At 35.8% G+C, this 27,094-nt stretch overlaps 1 protein-coding gene across 1 annotated transcript in view; it reads left to right on the plus strand.

The window, feature by feature from the left end:
- ABCA13 (ATP binding cassette subfamily A member 13) overlaps positions 1 to 27,094 on the plus strand; it is a 175,463-nt gene that overhangs the window by 87,631 nt on the left and 60,738 nt on the right. The window contains exons 36-40 of the mRNA XM_085571713.1: positions 16,546 to 16,792; positions 17,715 to 17,804; positions 18,388 to 18,460; positions 20,022 to 20,140; positions 21,130 to 21,217. Coding sequence (XP_085427839.1) covers positions 16,546 to 16,792; positions 17,715 to 17,804; positions 18,388 to 18,460; positions 20,022 to 20,140; positions 21,130 to 21,217 — 617 coding nt within the window. The remainder of the gene's footprint in view (positions 1 to 16,545; positions 16,793 to 17,714; positions 17,805 to 18,387; positions 18,461 to 20,021; positions 20,141 to 21,129; positions 21,218 to 27,094) is intronic.

A 27,094-nucleotide genomic window follows, 5' to 3' on the forward strand; every position in this document is an offset into this window, starting at 1 on the left:
GTCTGCTGTGATTTACCTCTAGCCCTTCACAGTCATCTTCCCACCCTTTTGTGTACATGAGCATTCTCTCACTGCAGCAGCACTGACATACTGCTTTGTACCAGTCCCTGGAAACTAATTATCCTCTTTGCCTCATACTGAAAATGGATGAACATTACAGACATATACCACAGATATAAAATCTCTACACTCTAAGAAAAGTACATTCATGTTCATCCACATAAAATTCAAAAGAAGAAAAAAAAGCTGGTTCCCCTTGTAGTAGGAGATCATTTGTCTTCTTAAATGGCATGTTATTTTAGGTTCCTTTACATCTTGTTTTAAAGAAAAACCCTTCATACTTTCTCTTTTTCTGCCCTGCAAGTCTGGGAGGAGGACCTTGTGTACGCTTCTGAAAACGCAGGAAGATTTTTGTCTTAAAAAATTCTCTTAATAAGAAGAATCACTAATTATCACTAATGATCATAAGGTGATGCCATTACAAAATACAAGAGAAGTTCTTTAATGAAAGTGCCCATCAAGTTGATTAATGTTTTCACATTGGTTCTGGGATTTTCATGCTTCTATACTTATGTTTCTTTCTATTTGAAGATTGACATTTTGATTAGATGTCAAGCACTTTTTTCTATGTGAACTACTTTTCAGTATGTTTCTATAAAGTACAGGCACAGGGAAGTCCTGATCTGTGGACCTTTAATGTTACTGTAACAAAAATAACAATTTTCAGCCAAGCTTTCTTTATTTGTTAAGAGAAATTCAATTGATACTGCCAGTAATAAGTAATCATTGACAATAATGGTGGTCTAAGGTGAGACCTTTTCTCACAAAGTGCAAGCTTGAATAGATGGCTTTTTCCAGGGGGTGTGTTTGCTGGGCTATTCCATCTAAATCAGTGAAGATGTAAGTGTATAAAATTAAAACAACTTCACTAAGCAAATAAAATTGCCACTTTTGTCAGTGGTGAGAATGAGACTTCTATTCAAAACACAGTTTTGAATATCCCTTATTTTATGACAGTCAATTTATTTATTCAAGACTCAGCTAGGACATCTGAACTAGTTTCAAATCATAACAATCTGTCTTCTCCACACTGCATTTTCATTAAAGAGTAAGATTTACAGTTACTAAAGTAATGAAGACAGTATATTCTACTGAAGAACTTGACATACTTTTCCATCTGCATCTCAAAATGTATAAAGTAGTATTTGTTTAAGTTATTACATTAATAAAGAATTGAGCAATCAGAGACTCTATTTTTCCACCCTTATAAATTATAGTGAGAATATGTGATGATAATGCCATTTCTTTGAGGATGAGAGTACTGGACAATTGTCATTCATTGCAGATGACTGTCATTCATCATTAAGGACAGTTGTGAAGTGTAGGCATAAGGGATCTGGAAAATGGTCATGAAAGGTATCCATCATTGTCAAAGTCAACCAGAATATTCCATGGGTAATAGCTTGACTTGTATAACTTTGTCTTTGAAAGCAGGTTCAAAGGCAGTCCAACTTTCTGTTGTCAAAGTAGTCAAATGAATTTTCAAAACCCCTTAGAGCAAGCAGCTGGGATTATTGAGATCACAGGATGCTGCTATTTGATTTGTAAAAGAATTTAGACATTTAGAAAAATGCTTTCACAAAGCACAGATCTGAGCTCAAACAGGGGTGCTGTCTACTCTTTAATGCTGTTGAGCCCTTGAGGTGTCAGGATTGTGCAGAAACCAAAATGTTGTCTAATATCTTCTGGACTAGGAGGTGTAGCAGAGAGGTGTGTATGTCTCTTCTTAAATGAAACTGCAGAAAATCAGTACACAATTTAGGCTGACCACCAATGCCAAAAATATGCAAGACACATTATTTCAGCAAAATATGACAGTATCACACAACGTCAGAGCTGAGATAATTTCTAGTTATGTTTTAGTGTCTTAGAGTACTGTGTATGATTGGAATTGAGTTAAATATCTTCATAGCTGCCTATATGGTGCTGTGCTTTGGATTTGTGACTGAAACAGTGTTGATAGTACACCAATGTTTTGACTATCACTGAGTAGTATTTGCCAAGGCACTCTCTTTTCCCACATCCCTGCTATGAGTAAGCTGAGGATGAGAAAGAGGGTGTGAGGGGACACGACCTGGACAGATGAACTAAATTGACCAGAGAGTTATTTAATGTCACAGAGTGCCATGCTTGGCAACAAAAGCTTTTTTAAGGAGGTAGCTGATGCTACCAGTGGCTGAGCATGTCTACATGTGGAGGTGGTGAGTGATTGTCTTTGCATTATTTGGGTTGGATTTTTTTAGTTTTTAGTTGTTTTGTTTTGGGTTTATTTCTCTTTCCTTTAATGCTGAAAGTGCCTGTATTCTGAGCCACAATTTTTCTCACTTTCTCTTTTCCTATTCTCTTCCCCATCCTGCTGGGGGAGGGGGAATATAGGCGAGCAGGAGTTTGGTGATTGGCTGCTGCTTAAGGTCAGCAATGAAAATAATGCAAATAAACTCAATTATTTAAGCATTTCTAAATGCAAATGTTATAGGTAAGTAGCAATCCATTAATTAAATTAGCTGTAACAGTTGTAATATTGGTAATTTTAAAGATGCAAAGTACACTGTAATATATAGGAGTTTGTTTCCATTGTGAATGATTTTCTCAAAATTTTTCATTTTATTTTAATGAAAAAACCTTAGACTAACACTCATCTTTTTGTGAAAACAGTTAAAATTTTGTTTTTAAGTCAGGGATTACTGCATATGCAAACGTAGTACATAGATATATTATAATAGATATAATACAGTCATGCATTATTCATTTATACACAGTTGGAACACACAGTAGTTATTGTTTTGTAGATGTATACAGAGCATGCAGAAAAATGGCTAGACTGAGCTTGAAATGACTGTTTGACAAGACCATTGAAGCCAAATAGCCTAGAGAAAATGGAGAAACCAACTCTATGGAGGCAAATAAAATTATCATAATACACAGCTGGCAATATATATACAGAAATGATCAGGAGAACTAAGGGCATGTCCAAGATATGAGTAGCTAACCATGGATAAATGACAAAATAATCTGAACATATGCAAAAGGAGGTAATAGGCTAGGGAGTGGTCTCATTGGCTCATTCAGGGAGCAATACTGTTGAATTAAGATACTCAGATGTTTTCCTGAAGAGCCAAATTATTTAATTTTCTAGCATTTATTGTCTTAGACATTTCTGGGAGTTACCAACTTTGGATCTAGTCCCTTCTGGCAGTAAACTACAGCTGGAAACCTTGAGGTAAAATGAAACTAAACTGTAGAAAATGCAAAATTCATTATTATATTTTTGCACACAGTAACACGTAACATTTGAATTTTCTTGTCATACAATTGCAGACACAGAGACTTAGAGTATTGCCATACATTTTAAAAAGCCAAAGAATGGTTATTAATGGATGTATAATATGAACATCTATAGTAACAGTAATGCTATTAAAACTTATATACCTCTGGACTTCTTGGATAAGTTAGCCTCTGAAAGTGTGGGTGTGGAAGCAGGTTGATGCATAACTACTTTTTGATGTTGCTTAACCCTTTCTCTGAACCAGCTGGTGTTAACCATTTTGAACCATATTGGGCCAAATGGGATGTTGCTCCTGTTAGGATTGGTGAGCTCAACAATATACGATACTCATAAAGTTCAGCTGAAACCTAATTTACTAAGACATCGTAGCTGACAAAAAGCAGTTGTTAATAGTGAAATATCAAAATGAAGAGCTTTTGTGAATTTCAGCTGTTTCAACTCTGCCTTTTAATTATCTTCATGACTGACACTGAAGTAAACATAACCTTGCTGATGAAAAAGAAAGACAACTGCTGAAAGGTGATAAGTAAGACCAGTCCTAAGGACTGAGTTAGATCACTTGAAAAGCTGAATCCATTTTAAATAAAGGGTATTTTAATTAAGCCAAATGCTAGGCATGTCTTTGTAACAGGAAGTAATATTCTGGAAAGGACTGACTCAGAGTTATCTGCTGATCCTGGTTGAGAAGCATTTTAAGACAGCTAAGGTGATTTATATTTGAGCTGAATGTACAAAATGATGTGAAGAGGTCATTTTGACTATCCGTTCAAAATTGATGAGACTGATGCTACAATACTAGTACAATCTTTTTGCCCACAATTTTAAGTTTGAATGACTTTAGGGAGAAATTGAGAATTCAGAAAGTGAGCAGAGAAGAATTAATATTAGGAGGTTGGCAGTGAAGCCCTTATAAAGGCACCATCAGGGCCCCTTTAACATAGTTTATCAAAAATAAGATAGAGAAGTGGTTTGCTTAAAAATCCTACTATTTTTTTAATGCATGGAAAATATTGTCTGTTAAACTAAAATTCTACCTTTTATTCGAGCAGAAGAGAGAAATGCAATAAAGTAAGCAAATAGCTGTAATTTGGACACAGGCAAGAGCTAGTTAGCAGTTGGAGTTATTCTCCCCAGGGAAGTGTGTTGCTTCTCTTGGTGCATTTGACACAAGACTTTGGTCTTTGCAGAAAATATGCTATAGTAAAGGGTGTTATTGATTTCTTCACATGAGCTGCAGTGTGGAAGTTGATATCTTTTGGTAGGTGATCAAGTGATTTCTTCTATTCTTAAACAGTATATTTTAATCCACTATGACAAATTGAGTTAACTGTAATTACAAATAAAAAGTCTTGACATTGATTTTTGCAATATCCTTGAAGTTGTATTTTAACATCCATTTTTAATCCAGCTCAGTTCTTTCAATTCCCTGTAAAATTTGCATAAAATAACCTAGGAATTATTTCAATACTCCACCTTGCAAAATGTAACTTGATTTATGAGAAGAATATTATAGACATGAAGCATCAGTTTCTCTGTTTAGGAGTAACTATTTCAGACATGAAGGGAGGTTAACCCTACCTGCCTTCCTCACACCTCATATTCTACATAAACTGTTATTTCTCTCCCTCATAATATGGAGCCTATGTGTTGGACAAAATTTTCATTTAGATAATCAACACAAAGTCAAACATATGGTGTGAGAAAGTAGTTGTTGCTAATAGCTAGTCTTTAGGTTTTATATGGAAAGTAAATTCTGATGGTTTCTTGCCTTGCTTGAGTTTACAAGTGGAGTGTATACTTTATAGATCTTTTTGTGTTTGTATATATATATATTTACAGATGAAGAAAGTGTGTGTGTATGCACATACATGGATACAAGTATTTTAAAAGTTTTGCTTTATTAATGATGTTGCACTAGCAACACGTATTTTAACTTCAATTTTGTAAGTAATGTAAATGACGAGTTTTTTAAAGAAATGCTTATCAACAGTAAGATGCTTGCTTTTCATTCTGAAAGGGAGCATTGATTAGGGAAGGGGCTTCATGAAATCTTCCTAACGTCTTGCCTCATTTATTCAGTAAATACTCTAGGTATGTAGAAGGTGTCCTATGCATCTTAATTGTGCTGGTAAGACTCTCTTTGATGCTGATGCTTCTACATGAAACTAGATTTTCACCTGTCCAGTTCAGTCTCAGAAGTATTTCCTTTGGTGAAATTCTTGCCTCTGCTCCGTTGCTAAAACATTCCTTCTGGGCAACAAAAGCCCATAAAGACTTCAGCAATATTCATACATTTTTTTTCTCAATACTAGCAACTTTCTATAGTATTACATGTTTTCTGTTTGTTTTGGGGTTTTTGTTTGTTTGTTTATTTTCCTCAAAACAAAAAAACCTGGTTTAGGAGTTACAGAGACAACATTTAAGATAGTACAGTATGAAGGGAAGTATGTGGAGCACTTAGGACTACCCTTTTTTGCCAATTTTTCATATGGTAAACTTGTTACAAGGTGATACAAGACTTATATTACACTGTTGCTAACCAGTTCTTAATTTGAAATATAAGTGGACTTCATGACAGTAGATCTGGTGTTGGACTTCTGTATAGGTGGAAATTTTTAGCCATGTAAGTTTTTCTCTGTCTATCTGTCTCTAGGTCTATTTTACAGTTTATTTAGTTTACCATATTTATTGGAGACATTAGAAAAAGTGGAGCTGTTGTTTCTGCTAATCCAGATCCTTGAAGCAGTTTAATACTACTATTTATGAGATACCTGAATGCCTGAGGAATGAGATTATTCATCAAACACATTTTTCAGTTGTTTGCTATAGCCTCAGGTCTGAATAAAACAAGCCTTCTGCAGAACTTTCAGTTTTGAATTGTTTCCCTGTACAAACTTTGATATGATTTTTTTATTAATAGAATAATTCCAGTAGAGATAATGGTCTAAAAATATTCCTGATTATGGGAGCTGCAGTATTTTAGACCAAGTACTTTGTTTGTATTAAGGTAATACTTGCAAAAATTCTGAAAGTTAAAGTGGGTCAGAATGTCCTTGTCCATCATGATGAAATCTGGGCCCTGCTTAAGCTGTTTCCTCTGTTTAATGTGTGAGTTTTCTCAGAGCAATTCCAAGAGGCTTCTTCCAGTGTGCTGTACACAGTGTTTTCAAAGGCCACTCATGGCAAACTGAGCAGCTGACAGAAGTCATCTGCAGTACAACAATGGACAGTTGTTATTTAAAAGGTCCCTTTGTGGGAGTAACCAGTGGGAAGTGTTTGGGAACATCTGGTTTGAATATATAGTTCTTTCTTCTGTTGCTATATTTAATCTGTCTAGATGGAAATGCTAAGATACTTAGCATTAAGTCTCACACATAATGTTATGGGAAGTGGTAGAGCAAAGTTCAGATTTTATTGCTGTCCTGCCCTTTCACCAGTTTTTCACCAAACACAGCAAAACTACTGTTGGTGGTAGCCATATTGTCTGCATCAGATTCAATGTTGAAATGTTGTAACATGAATCTGTAGGTTGAAATCAGTGGGTTCAATTCTAACAACTTTCTGAGAATTGATTTAGAAAGAAGAGGAACCAACCTCAATAAGTGTGCTGCTTATTGTAATAAGAGGGTATATTCTAGTGCACGAGATGTATCTGATGGTTGCTTGCCTGTGCATACACAAATGTATTCTTTCTCTTGGCCAAGTTGGCATAGATATATAGATACATATGAAATTAATTGGGATATTTTTTTGCAATTCTGATAGTCTGTGCTTCTTTTCTACTGTTGTACTTTCAAAGAATACAAACAGAATGTGAAAATAGGCTTCCCTTTTGTAGCCACAGTCTGTGCTTTTCAGCTCTTCCTTTATTTGCCTCCTCCTCCATGTGGCAATTCATTGCAGGTGCATCACTGCAGGGGAGATAGTACTGCAATAAAAGGGCATCTATTTGCAAAATTATCTCCTGTAAATTGAAATTAGCATAGTTGTAAATGTTGCAAGTTAACCATGCAGAAACTCAAAATCAGAGACTTAGGGTTTTCAAATCTGCAGGAATTTTCTTTTCCAAGACATGATAGCCTGTCTACCTGACTGAACATTTGTCTTTTTGTTCATTTGTTGGTTTGTTTGTTTCCAAAGAATATTCCCATCCCATAATGATGAAGTTGTCCTGGCCACAGTAGAGTTCACCACACAAGTCTAAAAAAATACTTGGTGTTTAATTCCAACTTTTTTTTTTCAGAATGGTTTAAGCTGGCAAACATCTCAACTAGGATGAAGAGATATAAATTATGGCAAAGCGGGGAAAAAAACCTGAAGATGTAACAAAAGAGATTGTTTTAGGCATCACAAATGTAGAAACAGTTGAAACCCTCTATTTATGAATTATTGTAAGGGGGCATTCAGCAGTGTGTGCTCCTCTTCCACCAGACCCAGATTATTTTAGGTGGCCATTCACCAGATTAGCTTGCCTGTCAGTGTACCAACTGTATTTGGCTCTCCGCGGTGTCTGTAGGGTGATGGACAGGAAGACAGCACCATTGTTTCCCATTTCATTATGCTCATGTACTGTTTGTATTCTTATGGCTGGAGAAGGCAATGAAACAGTATTTTACACTAGAAAATTAATTCCCTTAATTGAAAGTAATGGCAGTGCTTTTATAACCTGGAAGTGTTACATTTCCAAATAAATATATGCTCAGTCAGGTTTCTGCTATGGCTACATTTCTGCCTATTTCCACACTAGTGAAAACAAGGGGTGTTTTGACACCAGCTCATACTTGAGCAGCAACATGTGTGTTTTTTTTTCCTAGCTGCTGTGGTAGCTATTATTGTTTATTGTATGAGCCATGGTGCCTTGGAAACCCAATCTAAAGTCATGCCCTGTTGTTCCAGACACCCTACAGACTAATAGTGAGAATAAAAACCCAGGCCCTTACCACCTCTGACAGCTTGCAGTCTAGTTTTAAGACTGAATGCAATGAGTAGATAAAACAGAAAAATAGGTTTGGGAAGGCAAGAGTGTAAAGCAGGTCCACAAATTAAAAGCAGAGATTTCAGATCATTGTCTTCCTGACTATTTTATTTACTTGCTAAATTCCATTTGGACTTTCTTGCTTCCTAAAATTTACATTTAGAGTATGGTTGTGATGCACATCTGTTCTAATCTACTACCACACATGTTGTGGCATTTTTACACTTTTACTACTACCACACATGGTGTGGCACTTTTACTTTTAGAAGATTTTCTGTTATTTAATATGAGTGATGACAAAGCTTAATATTTATTTTTTTTTGCATTGATATGAGATTGAGTATTCTTGCATTAAATAGAGGGTTAAAACAGTCAGGCAATTCTGTAGGCATGTGAGTATTAGTTATATGTTAATTAAAGAGGCTGGATTACATTCTTTCTGACTTGAATGGGTGTTTCACATACCTAAATTAATATTTCATATAATAGAATTATGTCGGCTATAAGTAGCTGTGATTGTAAACATATAAAGGAAGGGAAAACTAGAATCTAATTTTTTGTTTTAATCTACTTTTTATAATTGTGAAGAAATATTTTCCTTGCATTCTGTGGTGCTCATCTCTTCATCTATTGTTCATATCTCTAGTATGTGCTAACTTTGAGAAAATGCAAATTATTGAAATTAATGGATGATATTCATAATGTGAATGAGGCTATGTTATGCCTTGAGACAAAATAAAGACCTTGAGTTGTATTATTTTTTACACTTAAAATCTGTTCTGACTATTTTGTAGATCTTTGCAGCAGCATATGTGATGGTGGTTGGATGTTGAAAAAGTAGATTCAGGTAGGGATTCTGATCAAGTTCACATTGTAAATGCTATAAAAGTTGGAGAGTTTGGAGGACAGGAATAGTCATTTGCTGCATTTAATGAGCTCTTGAGGATCTAGGTCATGTACTCTATTCAGGTTATTTTGAGAGCTATCTTGTTGTGTATCCTTATGTGTTCCCTTCAATTGGGTTATTCAGTACTCAAAAATTAGTCCTAATTTTAATTATTTCCCAGTATGCTAGTTACCTATCCCAAAACTATCCCATGGTAGGGTTAAGGTCCAAGAGGAGCAGAGTATTTTAGGTTGGTGCTTGAAGTGTTTGTATGAGTCATATTTCATGTGAAACTTTAAGCTGAAAATTCCTTGTTTTAACAGTCCCTCCTCTCCCAACAAAATAATAAGAAAAGAGTGGAGCTCATATTTTGGTTAATAAATTTACAAAATCAGAATCACAGAATCATTTAGAAATGAAAAGTCCTCAGAGATCATCAAATACAATCTATGACCTAACACCACCATATCAACTAGACCATGGCTCTGAGTGCCACATCCAGTCTTTTCTTAAACACCTCTGGGACAGTCACTCCACAACCTCCTTGAGCATCCCATTACAATGTTTCATCACACTTTCTGTGAAGAAATTCTTCTTAATGTCCAACCTAAACCTCCCCTAGTGCAGTTTAAGACTCCTCTTGTCCTGTCACTGGTTTCTTGGGAGAAGAGACTGACCCCAACATGGCTACAGCCTCCTTTCAGAGAGTTGTAGAGAATGGTAAGGTTACCCCTGAGCCTCCTTAGTTTGCAGGCTTAGCAACCCCAAATCCTTCAACCACTTTGCATAAGACTTGTGCTCCAGGCCCTTCATCAGATTCATTGTCCTTGTTTGGACTTGTATTTTCTATTGCCACTTAATAATGTGCCTTATGTTATTTGTACAATGCGTCTACACCCTGTGATAAACCTGAATGAAAATCTTGGCTGCAAAGTGATGTCCAGGATCAAATAATCTTGCTTAGATACACCTCTGTCACTGTTGAATAACAATGTAGCAAGTAAGAGTAAAGAAAATTATTTTATGGATGAAGGCCTTTTGCTCTCTAACACCTGGATATTTAACTTTTCTTCTGCACAAACCCACTTTACACTTCTTTCTTTCATTTAACTAGTGAAAGTCAGATATATCTCCCCTCCAACATGTCAGGTGTGAGGGTACTGTAAAGCATTTCTCCCTCTAAGATTTAAGTGCAATTGTATCCCACCAGTTCTTCACCCCCTTACACATTGCTGGGAGTAGATAATTCCTACTCTGTTTAGGCCTGATTTTAGGATGTATTTCTTTTAAATATAGTGAAAAGTTTGAAGGGACTTTGCCCCATTCTTTTCCGAAGTGAATGAACTTTTGTTCATACCCCTTATTCTAGGAAATAAAAAATAATAAAAAGCTTAAAGAGGCTTCTTTATGAGTTTGCTAGAATTCTTTCTAGGGACAGGTTTTTAGATTGTGAGATTTGGATGTTGGAGCTTCTTCAGTGATAGTATACAGCACATTTTTTGGTTACACTGGTTCTTGATTTTTCAATAGGAATCAGATGTATTGTTCACACTATCATTTCAGTGGTCTTCAGTACAATAAAATATTAAGCATGCCAAATCTTGAACAAGAATACTATCTTAGATAAAGGAAGGAAATTGTCTAATCAGTCAACTGTCTGGCTTGAGGAAAAGAGCTTAGGAGCTCTGAGTTGTGAAGGGGGTTCTTTACAAGGTTGGGGAGTGACAGACACCAATTCCTTGGCTTTAAAACATGTTAATTCTATTGATAAACTCTACAGTTGCCTAGATCTCTATTACTCTGTCTAAAAGGTCTTTAGGCCTATGCGGAATACTATTTTGGGATCTGGCACTCAGAATGTAAAGCTAAATTTTTAATTACAACCCCATATGTTTTCCATTCAAAAATGTTACTTAATTGGATTAATCAATATCTGTGGAGTAGGGAGAAACTCTTAAACAGGAAATTATTAAAACAGAAACAATTTTAATCAATGTTTTAAAAGAAATATTCACAATGCCTAAAATTAAAAATAGCCTGAGGGGAGAAATAGGAGGATTTATATCTAAAAATGCCCCAAGGCAACTTTTCTCATGAAATTCTCCTCAAAATAAATATTTTTCTGATCAGTTTTGGATAGAGAGGACTCTTTACTCCATTAGACATAAGCAAGAATCAGACACTGTATGAAACACAGACCAGATATATTCCCTTTATACTTTACACAATCAAAGTGCCTTTTATTCACATTCCCCACATTAAAATCTGTCTTCTACATCCTTCTGAAAAAAAAAAAATATAATAATAGTTTGTATAATGAGTAGAAAAATGTGAAATAGGAGGAAGAACATTTTTTTATCTTCTAATGAAATGTTGTGCACAGATTGGTGGGCTAACACCACCTCTGGGCCAAGTATGGTGTGTGCTGAAATGCAGAATGATGTCAGTTCACTTGCTCAGCTTAGAACTACTTGTCGGCACAAAACTTCTGATAAACCAATAAATACGTGCTGCCTCTGAATGCAACCAGTTTTGTATGAGCTAGCTCAACTGTTTTGCCAGGGTATTGCAGCTCCAGGTATTACCTTCCCAAAATCTGGACCTCTGCTAAATGACTTGCCTAAAAGCCAAAGTGACAGAAGTAGAATTGAAAATGTATGCTCCTGACTGTTTGTTTATCTATTGCATAATCCATCTTTCCTTCTGCACTATGAAAAACATTAGAATTACATTGTTTTCTAGAAGTGAAATATACAGGAGAAAAGGATAATCTAAGACCAAGTTAGAGACTTATACAATAATTTTTGCTGTTCCTAATTCTAGAGTAGTCTATAGGCAAGGATTTTGATAATTTTTGTTTCTGGATTTTAGGCCTTGTTCTGTTTCCCTGTACCTAATATTAACCTATATGTATTGGAAACTAGCAAAAGTCTTGCCTGTAATACAAAGGAGAGTCTGGATGAATTGGGAAGTACAAATTAATTGTGGACATAATTGCACTTCTGGTGGATAATTGCAATTGTAAGTCAAGCAAGACAGCTTCTAACACTTGGGTCAGGTTTTTAATTCTGTGATCTAAATTATTAATGAGGATATTTTCATAAGCTTTCTGCATAAAAATTGACTTCATAACAGAGAGGTCAGCTGGTCCTGTCTTCTAGCCTTTATGATTCTCGGTGATAATCAGAAGCTGTTTTCCCATAAATGTATGCTGGTTTTATACACCCTGACATACATACCAGAGGTAGGTGGTGAATTACTTACAAGCTTTATGGAGCAAAAATTAGTTCTTTAGATTCTAGTTGAAAGAGTGATTTAATAGCTTGGGAATCTTGAAAGCCGTATTGAATCTATTATGTAAAGCCCAATGCAGGCTACTTTTCACAGTGTGGCTGCAGTCAGATGAAGGGGTATGATGCATAAAGAAAACAAATTGATCAGTACAAGCATGTATAATACTATAATATAAATCAGTAGTGTTTCAACATCAGATAGACAGCTACACTGAACACATTATATTTTGAGACTGATACCGTGTCAATATAAGGTTTGAGACAAGCAGCAAGGTTGATTAGGAGTATAAAGATTTTTATAAGAGGAGAGTGAAAGTTTGAGATTATTTATGCAGAAGATGGATTTAAAACTTCTATAACCTGTCTCCTAAAGCAAGATTTAAGAGCTCATCCGGTATCATCAAATAGAATAAATTCAAAACAAATAAACAAGAATTTTGTTTTGTACCTGAAACACAAAGAAATGACAGAATTCAAGGTCACAAAGATGGAAATTTAAGATAATTCATAAAGATATTTGGCACCCTTTTCAATTAGAATTTTTAACAGTAAACATATGAGATTTTAGAAAAGATAAATCACTTTAAAGTGCCTGAGTCAAGCAGTTAAGCATATACTTCCACTATAATAGTTTATTGCTTCTTCTTGAGGTGTGTCTTGGCTCATTGGCATTATGAATATTGAGTAAGAGTCAGGATACTAGACAAAATAAACAATTATTTATATTCATGGTGGCAATTTCCCTTCCTTTGGCAAGCTGAATTAAGTTTTTATAATTTATCTCTGCTCTGTCAAGAAAAAAGAATGGATGGCAGCTCTGATTTCCCTTTCTATCCCCAGAAAGTAGATGTCATAGTTGCCTTTCAGAGATTCAAAGGGTCAAATATTTTGAAGACTCTTTCATTCACATCTCCTGTTAATGATCTATAAGCAGGTCTGGGACTACAAAAAATATCTAATTCTGTGCTTCTTTTCTGGCATTTTGCTACTTAGATAAATGAGACGTGTTATACTTTACAGTTTCAGGAATGTTAAGCTGGAAGTACTTACTGGGTGTGTTTTAGTCTAAAGACACTCATACCTTGAAATTTTTTCTGCCTCTGAGTGTCTCAATTTCTGTATTGTGATAGTCTTACCATGATAATGTGAAGAACTTAATACATTCCTAAGAAGATTTCTTAAAAAAAAAAAAAATTAACAAGAGTGTCTCCTACTCCTGTAAATTGGAGAACAATTTAGAGAACAAAAAATTTCAAGCCTAAAGTAACTCTTCTTGATCACAGCACTTGAAAGCTGAATCAGATTCTGAATTCTGAAGCTACTTTTACTCTCTACAGATTCAAAACCTTAAATCCCATTTGTGTTAGTTGTCAAATTAGCAAGCTATGGCTGTGATTAGAGTGCCTTAAAGAGAGAATTTCTGCTCACTGGGATTTTCTGGGGAAAAAAGAAATAAAATTAATTTGCAGAGTTAAAGGAATAAATACTGGAATTTCCCCCCAAAATAACCCTCAAAATAATTAATTATAGTCTGTTAAAATCAGTGAATATTAATGCTGAAAATACAGGTCAAGCAGGTCAAGAGCAGGTTACTTAGTGCAATGTCCAGACCAGTCTTGAGTTTTGATTGTTGTCTTCACTGTGAAATTTATTTTCCTGATTTATGATATCAGAATTTCTCAGGTACTTGCTGGTGCCTGTTATAACTTGTCCTTTCCCTGAGCAGAGATTTTGCTACCTGATGCTACTAGGGTTCTTAAGTGCTGCCAGAGAGCTGCTTCTGGAGCCAGGAGGTTCTCCTTGTCCCCAGTGCCTGACAGAAAGGTGACTCCAGACAGGGTGGATCCCCTCCAGGTGTGAGTTTGCACACACACCTGTATTAAAAGGTATTGTTAGTCAGTGTTTTGCTCATCTTTGCCCCCAAGAGACACCCCAACTAACTAGCTGCTCCTCAGTTGGATCCAGGATCCCTGTTCCCAGCCTACAGGGCAGAGACTGTCGGTCCAGCCAGTGGTCCTTGTTCCCCTCCACACTCCATTTGACTGTGGGAAATCATGTCACGGGCTTTGTTAAATCAAAATAAACAGCACACACTGCTCATCCTTCATTCACCAAACTAGTCCTGTATTCATGCTGAGCTCTCAGGTAACACAGTTCAAATGTATTATGTTTATTCCTGGTTATTTCTTGTTTTTCATATCCTGCTAGTAATTTTCATATCCTGGGAGTCATATCACACATTAGGTGTGTGACCTTCCCAGGACTGAGGGTGATTAACCTGAATTTACCTGGAGTAATGTGTGTAGAATTTGAGGTGTTTGTTCAATAACCATGGTCAGAAATTTGGCTTATTATCTGGTTAATTTTTCTCTCTGTTTGCCTCACTTCTTGGCTAAAAATACTTTTTTAGAACAATACAAAGGGTCTGGGATTAAAATTCTGTTATCTCAGAAAAAAACTGTTCTAAGGACAATTAATTTGAGGTTACTTGAGAACTTCCATAAACATAACTGTTTAAATGGTTAGAGTGTTGTCAATACTCAGAAGGGAAGGTAATAAGAGTCAAATCACAAGTGTTCATAAAATATAGCATGACTTTGAGCACTGTAATAAACAGGCTGTTCAGTCTTGCAATGGTACAAATGCCTGTGGTAGTAAATATGTCAGACACTGTTATGATGTGAAGAAGGAAAGAGGTTGAAGGACATTCAAGTGGACAAGGCCACAGGCCAGAGAGTTTGATAAGAACCTGCACATACCTAAAAGGCATTAGGGGCTAAAATGGAGGCAGAGTGATTGCTGTGATTCACAAATATCTGACAGAATGAGAAAATAAAATTAAGGGAGAGTCTATCTGGAAACCAATTGATTTTTGAGATGTTAATAAGCGGTGGACACCCTGCCATGTGAATCTGAAGGACAGCCCATGACCTCTGAAAACTGAATTGACTAACAAATATGAACATTTTATCAGTCCCATATGAGCTGGGAAATAAATGGAATGCTTTTATGAGAATCAATGGGCCTAGCAACTGTGATGCTCTCAATAGGATCCATTGAAATTTCTGTGGAGAAGTTGCTGCTGATTCCAGTCAAGGTAGATCAGGACATTAGTGTGAATACAGGCCATGTTTATCAGAGTAATTTTTCCAGGAACAAAGGTGGCAATGCACAAGGAATGGACAAACCATAGGACAAATCAAGTGCAGGACCATAGGGAATACCGAGGTGTGGAGAACACTGTGCTCCAGGATGGCTTTGATGAATGGAGACGAGAGATCTCTGAAGGCTGCTCTTAGAATATCAGGTTTATTAGGGATGGTGAAAGGTCTTGCTTGGAGCTGCCAGACACAGCACGTGACCAGGCCTGAGGAGACAGGGGAGGGGAGAGACAAGGGGTAGAGAGGATGCTCTAGGAGAGGGGGGAAGATCCAAGAGAGGGGAAGTTCCAAGAGGAGGGGAAGTTCCAAGAGGGCCTCTGGCTCCTTGGAGACCCTTTATCAGGGGGCTTCAAGGTGGGCTGGAACAAGACTTGGGTCAATGGGGTCACAGACACCTGATGTTTCAGGGGAGGGTTACAGGTGTGGGATGAACCATAGATTCTGGGGGTTGAGATGGAACAGTCCATCTGACCTTTGGACCTATCTGTAGGTAAGGGCATTGTCCAGCCAGTAGGGGGGATTGTTTTCATCCTGGCTGTACTATCGTAAATCTTTTGCCAGGCAATTATATTTATCCATCCTTTCCAACACATAGGGAAAATAGTATTCAGTAAGCTATTAGTTGTGCATGGGAACCTAAAGAGATGTGTTAATTGAATATCTGTTTTCCCTCACAGGAAGAGGTAATTTGTTAATTGGTTATACTTGAAAGCGATGTGGTATGGGGCTATTCTCTTCCATTCTGGAGAGCATGCTAGGTTTATGTAGTTTGATTTTTATAAGAGCTAAAAGAATATTATGTTCTGTATTTGACAAAATAGCATGTAAAAGTTCAGTTTGGTTTCTAGTGTTTGTCAAAGTGTTGTTCTCTTTGTCTCACTTAGATATTTCACTTGCGGGAGCCTCAAGTGTGCGTGGAGCCCACCTTGTTCTCACACAGATTGTTGCCCTTCTGATGAAGAGGTTTCACCATACAAGGCGAGACTGGAGAGGAAGCCTGTCAAATGTGCTACTGCCCATCCTCTTTGTTGCACTGGCAATGGCCTTGTTTAGTGTGAAGCCTCTGGCTATTGATTATCCTTCTCTCAAGCTGACACCAAGACTTTATGACAATGCAGAATCCTTCTTTAGGTAAAGGGCTCTTCCATCATCACCAATATCCAGGGTTCTGGGATCTTTACCCTTGAGTTTTCCTATTGTAAAGACCTTCTTGTATTCTAGAAAGAATGATAGGTTACTTTTTAGAATAGTTATTTGGGGTTTTTATAGATGTTTAGTACACTTTTATAGATTACTATAAGGAAAGATAAAATTAGAAAGGCTTTGTGTGAAGGATTTTCTGGAAGAAAGGGCAAAGACTTTGGAGAAGATTGAACTGAAATCAATACCAGCCATGACCATTTATATGTAAATGAACAAGTGTATTTAACATGCATATTTGCACGAGCCTTTGCACGCTTCAAAACAAGTTATTTTCTCAAAACAATTATTGGGTTTGAAAATGCTGCACAGTATTTACAAAGACTGCTGCTCTTTTTACTCTACCTATTTTCTATATGTCCAGATTTGAAACTAACTAGATTATTTATTTATTTATATTTTTAGTGTGCAGTATCTATAGAGCTAATCTATATACAGTGCTAATCATACATATAAGTCATTTTCTCTACTGTGCAAATATACAGATGAACATAGCAAGATGCTGTTTGAATTTATAAATATAATATAAATTTGTGTATAAGATAAAAACACTCTAGCAATGCTAACCGTTTGAAATGCATGATTATAAGGAGAAGGATGCCTATGGGTAGATGTTGAGATTTGTTTAGCCATAATTGTAATGAATTTTCTTTACATGTTCACAGTGTTTTTTAACTGAGATTATTTTGGTGTGTTTCCTATGGATAGATTTTATTGGCCTTTAATTTCTTGGAAAATACATAGGACCTTGAGACTGAAGGTTAATACAGCTTGATATATTAACATGTCTTTATTTTCTTTTTTTATTTTTCTTTCCCCTTCACTCCTTATACCCCTATGGCCCTCTAAACAGCACTGAAGATGGTAACCTAGGAAAACTTTCTCAGGTTCTACTGGGATATTTCTCTGATTGGGACCACAGATGCATGCATTCACGACATGGGTAATTGTAACTAATGTAACTATTTCCTTAATTTGAATATTGAACATTACATTTTTTTTTTCTTTCTGTGTAATGGATTATCTTAGCCTTTTTTTGGCAGCATGGAGTTAGTGACAAATTGTTTCTGATAAAGGAGTTGGCATCCAGGTGAAGAACAAAGTAGGCTTTACTGTTAAAGGTCTGATCCATACATCTTAAAAGTCAGTGGCAGCTTTCTGATTAATTTCAGGATGATTTTGATCAAGCCTGGTGTCCATATGAGGGATGAATATACAATAAATAAAATATTTGTTTGGAAGCATTCTAGATTTCCAAATTCAGGAATGAAGTGGTGACAATGCTTTAATAACTCCTGCAAATATGAGACATGAAGCTCATTTGATGCCTATATAAATATTTTTAATAAATCAACTTTGATAAAAGTGGGTAAAATTTGTATCACTCTAGACACAGCTGCTGCTATGATCACATGCTAAGGAGGTGTTACAATGCCAGATCTGGTCATTACTCTGGATTTCTTTTGTTAAGTGACATATCCCTTTCATTTCCTAGTTATAATTTTTATTATGTTTATTCCCATTAGAAAAAATAATTCATGCTGGCAGACAGAATCTATGTCACCTGAGGATTCATGTAGATGTATGTCTGAACAGGAGGTATGTAATTTTATATTTACTTATGTATGTGAAAAATGTATGTGTGCATATTACTTCTAATTCCTTGGCTGCTATTTTTGAAAGGCTGGTGAAAGTGATGAGAAAATAAATCCTCAAGTGTCCAACTTTGTTATGATTGGAGATTTATTTCTGTTTTACCCAATGAAATGGTACACAATTTTCTTGTTTATATGTATATAAATATATGCTTATATACATATGTGCACTAGAAATGACTATAGATTGATCTGAAATAACAGGATCAGAGACAGCTGAACTGTTTTCAGCAGATGCAACTTACTTTAAATATGTTATAGGACTCTGATTAAGAAACACTTCCATGTAAAACATGGTTATAACATAACACTTCCATAACATCTGTAAGACTACCTACTTTCAAAGGGAAGGGTGGGTGAACCTAGCTGATAGAACCTAGTAGGGAATTTACACATAAATGAGATTTAATTGTTGGAGTTTTCTTTTGGTTTGGATTTTGGATTTCAAAATACAACAGACTTCAATAAATGATTGATTTTGAAAAACATAAAGAATTTCTGACCTTTTAAATGTATTATTTTTCCTGCTGCCTTGCTCTGAGTTGAGTAATAAACAAAAATATGAAACTGTGTCTGAGGTGACAAATGTATTTCCCCAAAAGGGAATAGCCTACCAAAAGAAGTTTATTTTGTTTAAAAAAATATAATTATTTAGAATAAGAATTTCATATGAAATATAGCAATACAATTTGGGGAAAAATGGAAGGAGGAAGCTTATTTTTTACTTTTCTGGATGAGGATTAAGTTTGCCTCTAATACTAAAGAGACTTAAAATACAAGAAGGTTGAATAAAATACAAATGGGAACTTTCACAGAGAGGTTTATTAACCATGAAAACGGAAAGAAATCACTTGACAGCAGAGGCAGAACTTCTATCTGTGAGCTATGTAACAGCAATCTTTGAGAGTGAATTTTTATTTGCTGTAGATTTAAGACATCAAATAAGCATTAATTTTTATTTGATTGGCATAAAGTGCTTTGTAAAGCTTCTGATATACTTGAGTCTAATATCTGTCACCTTTTCTTTGGTTGTGAGAATGCCCCAATGAATCATTAGAAGACATCTTCCTTTATTCTTCTCTTCACCTCATCAATGAGATTTTTAGAAGCTTATAATATTAATTAGAATTTTGCTTTTATCTCATATTTATCTGATGCCTATTTTGTGTTTCTTCTCAGGAAAACAAATAAAAAGCAGTCTTGCCTTTTTCATTGCTGTAAACATTCCTAAGCTTATATACAAGTTTTGATGTTTTCAAAACAAACTGACTGACAGGGTTGCAAGGGAAATCAAAGGGATTTCTAATGTGTAGGTGGCACAATCTCTTGAGCTGCCTTATAAAGATAAAGATATTCATAATTTATTGAAAATCTGCTAAAGCTGGGAAAGGCATATTAAGGTAAAAAGTACTGTAAAATCTACATCAGAATCTAAAAATAAGGCCAAATGTAGTGCCACTACTTTTAGGAAGTGCTTTACTTATTTTATGTATACTTTTTTTCAGATATGCCCAACTTTCAATACCTCTGCTCCCTATGTGAAGAATAAGAAAGGACATATTTTGCATAATCTTTCAGGGTTCCCTGTGGAAGAGTATTTAGTGAGGTCTTCCAACAAAACAAGGTAACCTTAAAATGTCTAACCTTTGTGTATAAAATTTGCTTAAACTTTGTGTATAAACTTTGCTTAAACTTTGTGTATAAACCCCATAGTCCTTCCTGATCCAAAACATAGATATTTTTCACTGAGAATACAAAGGGTCATTGGTATTATTTGGTGGTTGTTATCAAGGTGTAGAGTTAGGCTGTGATTCAAGGTAATGTGAAAGGCCTTCAATGGTGACATCTCAGAACTTCCTCCAGCAGCTGCATGATGATCTCCTCTAGGCAGACTCTGGAGTTTCTTTCACATAGTGAGTTATATCAGCATCTCAGAGATGCATATCTAAACCAGGTGAACAATTTTCATTCCTCAGAGAATCAATCAAATAGAGGTGGCTATGCTCCAATTAATATTTTCTTTGAAGTAAAATGGGCTGGTATGCCCCTGGCAATACTTTATATTCTGTGATATCAGCAATAGAGGTTATCTGCTGTATTTTGAAATTTGTTTATGTGCCTTTACAACTCAACCACTGCTGATAATGTAAGTGGAAATATTAGACCATGTATGATTTTATCGAGGAGAAGAAAGTGTTAGCCACTTATATATTAAAAGAAGGGGCATCTTATTTGATAGAGGCAAGCATCTTTGGATTAAAGATTTGAGCTAATATATGAATGGTTTAGGAAGAAATAAAGCTGTACAAGATGCTTCTGAAGTCAGTAATACCTCACTTACTCACAACTCTTCCTGCTGCTCAAAGATTTCAGCTTTCAGAAAGCAATAATTCTTATCTAAGGGAATACCTTTCCTGGAAAAAACCCCAGTAATATTCACCTGATTAAAAACTACATTGTCCCCCTTCTTTTTAACAAAGAAGGAGTTTGTGAGGAGTGAAGTTTTACTTTCAGCTGAAAAATAAAGCATTAGTGTAGCTATCTTAACTTTACCCTTGCAAGAAAACTGCAGAGCTTAAGGCAGATAACTTTTTGTTTAATTTTTATTATCAGATATGGTGGTTGGTCTTTTGGAGGGACAAAAACATTTGAACTTCAGGATAAAAAATTGAATAACACCAAATCTCAGCCTCTGGTTAAGGTAAGAGTTGCATGTATGTGTGCACATCCGTATTTATGTATTGATTACTTTTTCAGGATTCAGACATCAAAACACTTAGTAAATAATAAATCACTACATTAAATTCCTGCACTTGAATAATCTCTTATTGTCTAACTCTGTTTGTAATTCTTGAAGTAACCTCCTGTGTTTGATAAACTGTTTTAAATGAGTAAAATTGTATAACATTTTTTTTCCCCCAGTGAACTAATTTTAGAATCTAAGTTTAAAAGTTGTTTTTAGATAGTCAGCCAAATAATATTTTTGTTTGTATTCTGCAAAAAAGTTGATGTCAGAATTGGCTAAAGTGCATTGAGCATCACAGTAATGACTTGCTGTTGATGCTTTTTCATGCCTACAAGGGATACTTCACTTTGCTTCATTTCTCTCACCGTCCTCCCCCTAAGAGTAAAGACATCTTCCAGGAACAACTCCTTCTGCATAACAAATATACTATTATTTTCTCAAAAGATCCTTTTTAAAATGTTACAAGGGAAATAAAATTGCCTACATTGTTAAGTGCCTCTTAGCCTCCGGGTCTCATCCCAAGTTTTCACAATATGGAGATACTGTACCTCTCCACTGCATACCAAAAGGCCTTAAGGAAAAGCCCTTTATCGCAGTTGTGCTTAGAATAATCCTTCATTGATTTTTGGGATCCATTCAAATGCAGATGCATTACAAGTAGAGGAACAGCAGTCTTGGAGAAGCATTAATGCAAATCAGTGAGTGGTCTCTATTTTTGTATTTGAGGCAAACAAGATTTGTTAAGAGGAAGCTGTGCATTTTTTACATTCTAGATTAGGACACGAAAGAAAGATGCTTCTACCTTTAAATTTTTTTAAAGTAAATATATATTTTATTCTCTCTTATAAAAAAGAGAAAACAAGGAACAGCATAAATAAGCTCCATCCCAAAATCCATTTTGAGACAAAGTGTTAGGAAAAAATACAGATTTAATCCAATTCAATGCAATTTCATACTTACTTTTGCAAAATCACTTCCTCTTTCTAATGCTTTTCCCATATAATTTGTTAGAAATCTCCCTATTTTAAGAACAAATCTGATCATACACAGACTTTTATTTTGGTCATTTGTAATCTCTCTTCTAGTCCCATGTATTTTATATGTTTGGACTCCACTTCCATCATGCCTTCATGAGAAACCTGAAAGTTTTCAGCAATATTTTTTTTTCTGACTTCCATTTTTTCCTGTGTATCTTCAATCATTTTAGATTCCTGTTTTGACATGCTTGCACTGTGGCCTTTTTTTTTTTTAGTGTGTTTGGTATAGAGAACCACCTGCCATCAGGACAGGGATAAATTATAGTTATACTCTTAGTAAGTGAGCTTCATATTTCAGACCCAAAGCAAATAGTGGAGTAAATTTATAAAGGGCACTGTGTTAGCTAAAGCATCTCCTCAAAATGTCTTTCAGGGGATGCAATGTCAAGTTATTGCATTAACCTTTCAGTAACTAATGACCAGACTTCTACTTTGACCTTTCAGGTCTGTTCATGAGACCGTGAATGTGCCATTTAAATAGTCTGGTATGAAATAAAATAAGAAATTTGCATTTGAAGAGAATTACTGTGTGATTCACTTAATTTTAGAAAATTTCTGAATCTTTATGCATTCTTCTCCAGTACTTGAAAAGCCAACAATTTTTCTTGTTCAAATTAAAAATATTTATTTAGTAACTAGTTTACTGTACCTAATCATACTGTGTTGTATATGCTACATGCATGGTATATGCATGAACATGAAGAATGCATATAAGAAAGAAAATATATATATGACGTGATAAATATGGCTAATTAAAAACATCGATTATTGGCAGTCATTGATGATCAGTGCTATGTAGCAAAAGCACTACTTCTCAAATTTTTGTATTTTCTTGACTGTATTCTTTATTGTATTATTTGGCTTCCTTTGGCAATATGGCCAAAAAAATTGTTCCACAATAGCTTCAGAGTTGCTGTTTTTTTATAGCATAATGAAATATAGGAAGAATATGTGGTAATTTTAAATACTGCCGAAAGGCAAATTGTACTGTTCACATGCCATTTGGAAGAGTACATTTTTTCAATCCCAAAGAGTGGGGCTTGAGGCTTTACAGTACAGTAATTGTATAAGTGTCCAGAGGAAAAAAATTACATCTTTCTACTTTAATATCAATCATGAATCTGGTCCAGCAATTATGAGGGATTTCTCTGCTTCTCATCCTTTTTTCTTGATAGGCCATATGTTAGCTGAAATGTCAATCTAGCTTTATTCTGGGATATTAACGGCAAGTAAAAGATTATGTAATAATGTAAAACATGTCTTCACAGGACTTCAATATGGTGTGGTGAGGGGTTATGTTTTTCCTTGGGAAAGAATTTTCCTAACTCTGGATAGAATATAAAGTAAAAATTAGTTATATTGATGGATATAGTTTTCTGTTCCTCAGCTCTTTTCTGCCCTTTGTAAATAATTACCTGTGTGGCTCAAAAGAAATATGGAAGATGTTTCAGCTAGAGCTAGTACATTTCCATTTTTAATATTTTACCTTTGCTAATAATTTTGAACAAGAAACAAGTCTTTAGAAAAAGACCTTAAATATACCTTCTGGTGAAGTGAAAAACCTTAAAAGTCTTTTTCGTGTTTATTTTTTTAATTTATTTATTAAATATCCATTTGGTTATTTCCTCACACTTTGATTCAGTTACATAATGCAGCTTGGAGGATAATTCAAATTAACATGTTGGATGTTGAAATATATCATTACACACAATGCTCTATTGTGCTATTCATTTGAATAGTGGTTGCATTACTTTATTTCAAAGGTGCTCTCTGAACATTTGCAACCTTTCCTCTGCTTAAATTAAATGAGGCTGTGTTGTCAGAATTTTGCTTTGTTGTTTTTAATTGCCTTTTTTTTTCCCCAACACAACAGACATAATTTCAGTGGAGTTTCATTATGTATATATGTATGTGAAACTTTCTGTTCTGTGATAAACTTTCAAAAACTGATAGAATTAGGGATGGTTGTATGGGGCTGTGAAAAGACAGGTTACCCTTGAGCACTTGTTTCTGGTTTTTTGCCCTGATTGCTATTTGCATAGGAGGTCCTGCAGTGCAAAGATTTTCAGTTTTCCTTGTGAATCTTAGGTTTTCTTTCACTACCTTTTGTTAAAGACCGCTCTTGTTGATTAATGAATGGGAGATCTAGTTTGTGGAATAATTTGTGGGAACTGAACTGGAGAAGAATAAAGTAATTTCATGACTTTGCAAAAAGGGGAAGACGTTAGGGTTTGTTCTTTTTTTCTTTAAATGTGGGGACATAAGGGTTTGAGACATTTGAGTACCATTACCTAGGACATGGAAGACATCCTGGGGATCAGGCACAGTCTGTGTGGATTTATGAAAGGCAGGTCCTGCATGACCCATCTGACCTTCTATGACAAAGTGACCTGCTTACCAGATGAGGGAAAGGCTGTGGATTTTGTCTGTCCAGACTTCAGTAAAGCATTTGACATTGTAAAATAGGCTTCTTGTGGCTTGGGTGGCTGACTTTTTGATGGCTAAAAATCTGATTGTATGGCTGGGCAAGAGAGTTGTCGTGCTACATCCTTTTGGTTGTTAGTCACTAGCTGTGCTCCCCAGGGCTCAGTTTTGGGACTGGTCCTACGTAACACTCTTCTTGATGATCTGGATGTGGGGATTGAGTGCACCCTCAGTGAATATGCAGATGACACTAAGCTGTATGGGGGTGTTGATCTGCTTGAAGGTAGGAAGGCTTCTCAGACTCAGTCATTGGGTTGAGGACAACTGCACGAGGTTCTATAAGGTGAAATGCTATGTCTAGCACTTGTGTCCCAGCAACCCCATGAAGTGCTACTAGTTGGTGAAGAAGTGGCTTGGGGGCTTTTCAGCAGAAAAGGGACCTGAGGGTGTTGGTGGACCACCAGCTGAATATGAGCCAATGTGTGCCCAAGTAATGACATCTTGGGCTGTATCAAGAATAGCATAGACAGCAGGACCAGGGCAATGATTTTCACCTTATATTCAGCATTGGTGAGACTGTACCTCAAGTACTCTGCTCAGTTCTGGGCACCTCACTTGAAAATAACACTGTGAGGTATTGAAGCATATCCGAAGAGCAGCAAGGCTTGTGAAGGGTCTAGAGAACATGTCTTATGAGAAATGGCTGAGGGAGCTGGGTTTGTTTAGTCTGGAGAACAAGAAGCTCAGGGTAGACCTCATTCCTCTCTACAACTCCCTGAAAGAAGGCTGCAGTGAGGTGGTTGCTGGTCTCTTCTGCTGAGCCTGAAGAGAGAACGAGAGGAAATTGTCTTGAGTTGAAACGGGTGAGATTCAGATAAGCTATTAGAAAAAAATTCACTGTGAGGGGTGTCAGGAATTGGAATAGCTTTCCCAGGGAGTTGGTGCAGTCATCCCTGGAGGTGTTTAAGAAGTGTTTGGATCTGATGTTGGGTGACGTAGTTTATTGTTCTAGGAGTTACAGTGGTAGTGCTGGGTTAGTGGTTGGACTTGATGATGTTAAAGGTCTCTTCAAACCTCGGTGATTCAATGATGCTGTTGAGATTTCAAGCAATTGTGAATACCACATAAAGAACAATAGAAAATGTGAATGGTGATGCAGGCAAGCATAATGGCAGGTCAAAGCTGCTTATTTTTTTCAAAATGGCTAACAGAGCTTGTGGTGAAAACAATTGAAGGGTGACAGGCAGAGAAGAAATGACAGTGGACCTCAGAGTGGTTCTTGGAATCATGATCAAGGATAGATGGGAGCAAATAATATGGAGTCAGGGTATTGTAAACCTCACCTCCCAAAAATGTGGAGATTCAGACAAGTAGGTATTAACGAGAATTAATCAGAAAAAAATTATTAAGAAAGGGAAACAGAACAGAAGATTAGACAGCCTACACTAGAAAATATAGAGGAGAATGTGTCAGAAAAAAAACAGTCAGAGTGTGGAATTAGGGTCCAAGTAAGGTTTATATTTGGATAATATCAGAAAAAAAAAGGGCAGAATTATCTGCAAGTAAATGAGAACAGCATCAAAAGAGAGATAAGAGAATCTTTAGGGAAGTTTCTAAGATGTAACTGTATAGATGGTAATTATAGCATTTATGGAATTTTAGGAGAGGAGTGTTAAGGCAATAAAAATGTATATTAAATCCTGTTCACCTTGCATAATGATTCAGAATCCAGAAAGACAGAAAGATGGTGAGGATTGCCCTATCAAAGACAGAAAGGTTAGGAGTTTTTCAACTGTTATGAAAAAAAAGGGAGAAGAAAGGGTGCTCTGGTGTGAGAAATGGATAGTAATCAGATGGTTTTAAATGCCACTGAGACTGAAAACAAACATCCATAATAATTTGACTTCATTTTCAGTATGGATAATATAGATCCAAAGGCACTATGATTAACTATAATGGGTGATAAGAACAAATTTCTAACTGCAGAGGAAACTCAAACCTTGGTATATTTGGTATTGGGACATATCAAGCTCTCAAGAATGGTTCTAGCAAGTGGAAATGTGGATTAAAAGTACTTTCTCAAGTCAGGGTCAATCTGCATAGAAAAAGTATATGTTACAACAACATTGTTTCCCTGTGTTCTTCAGATAGATTGGCTTGTCTTGTCTGCCTTAAAGTTTGTCTGCATCAATTTTCTCCATGATCAACAAGCCACTGATGCTGGATTCTGAATCATCATGCAAAGTGAAGAACTTTGTCTATGGAACATCTTCATACTTGTAAACAGTGCCTCCTTGTTTCTTTCTTTCCCCCTCTTTCTAGAATATTCTGGTCCTAGATACTTTATGCTGTGTGTCATTTGGAGGTATTA

The sequence above is a fragment of the Lonchura striata genome, chromosome 2, assembly GCF_050655825.1.
Source record: "Lonchura striata isolate lonStrDom1 chromosome 2, ASM5065582v1, whole genome shotgun sequence".
Lineage (NCBI taxonomy): Eukaryota > Metazoa > Chordata > Aves > Passeriformes > Estrildidae > Lonchura > Lonchura striata.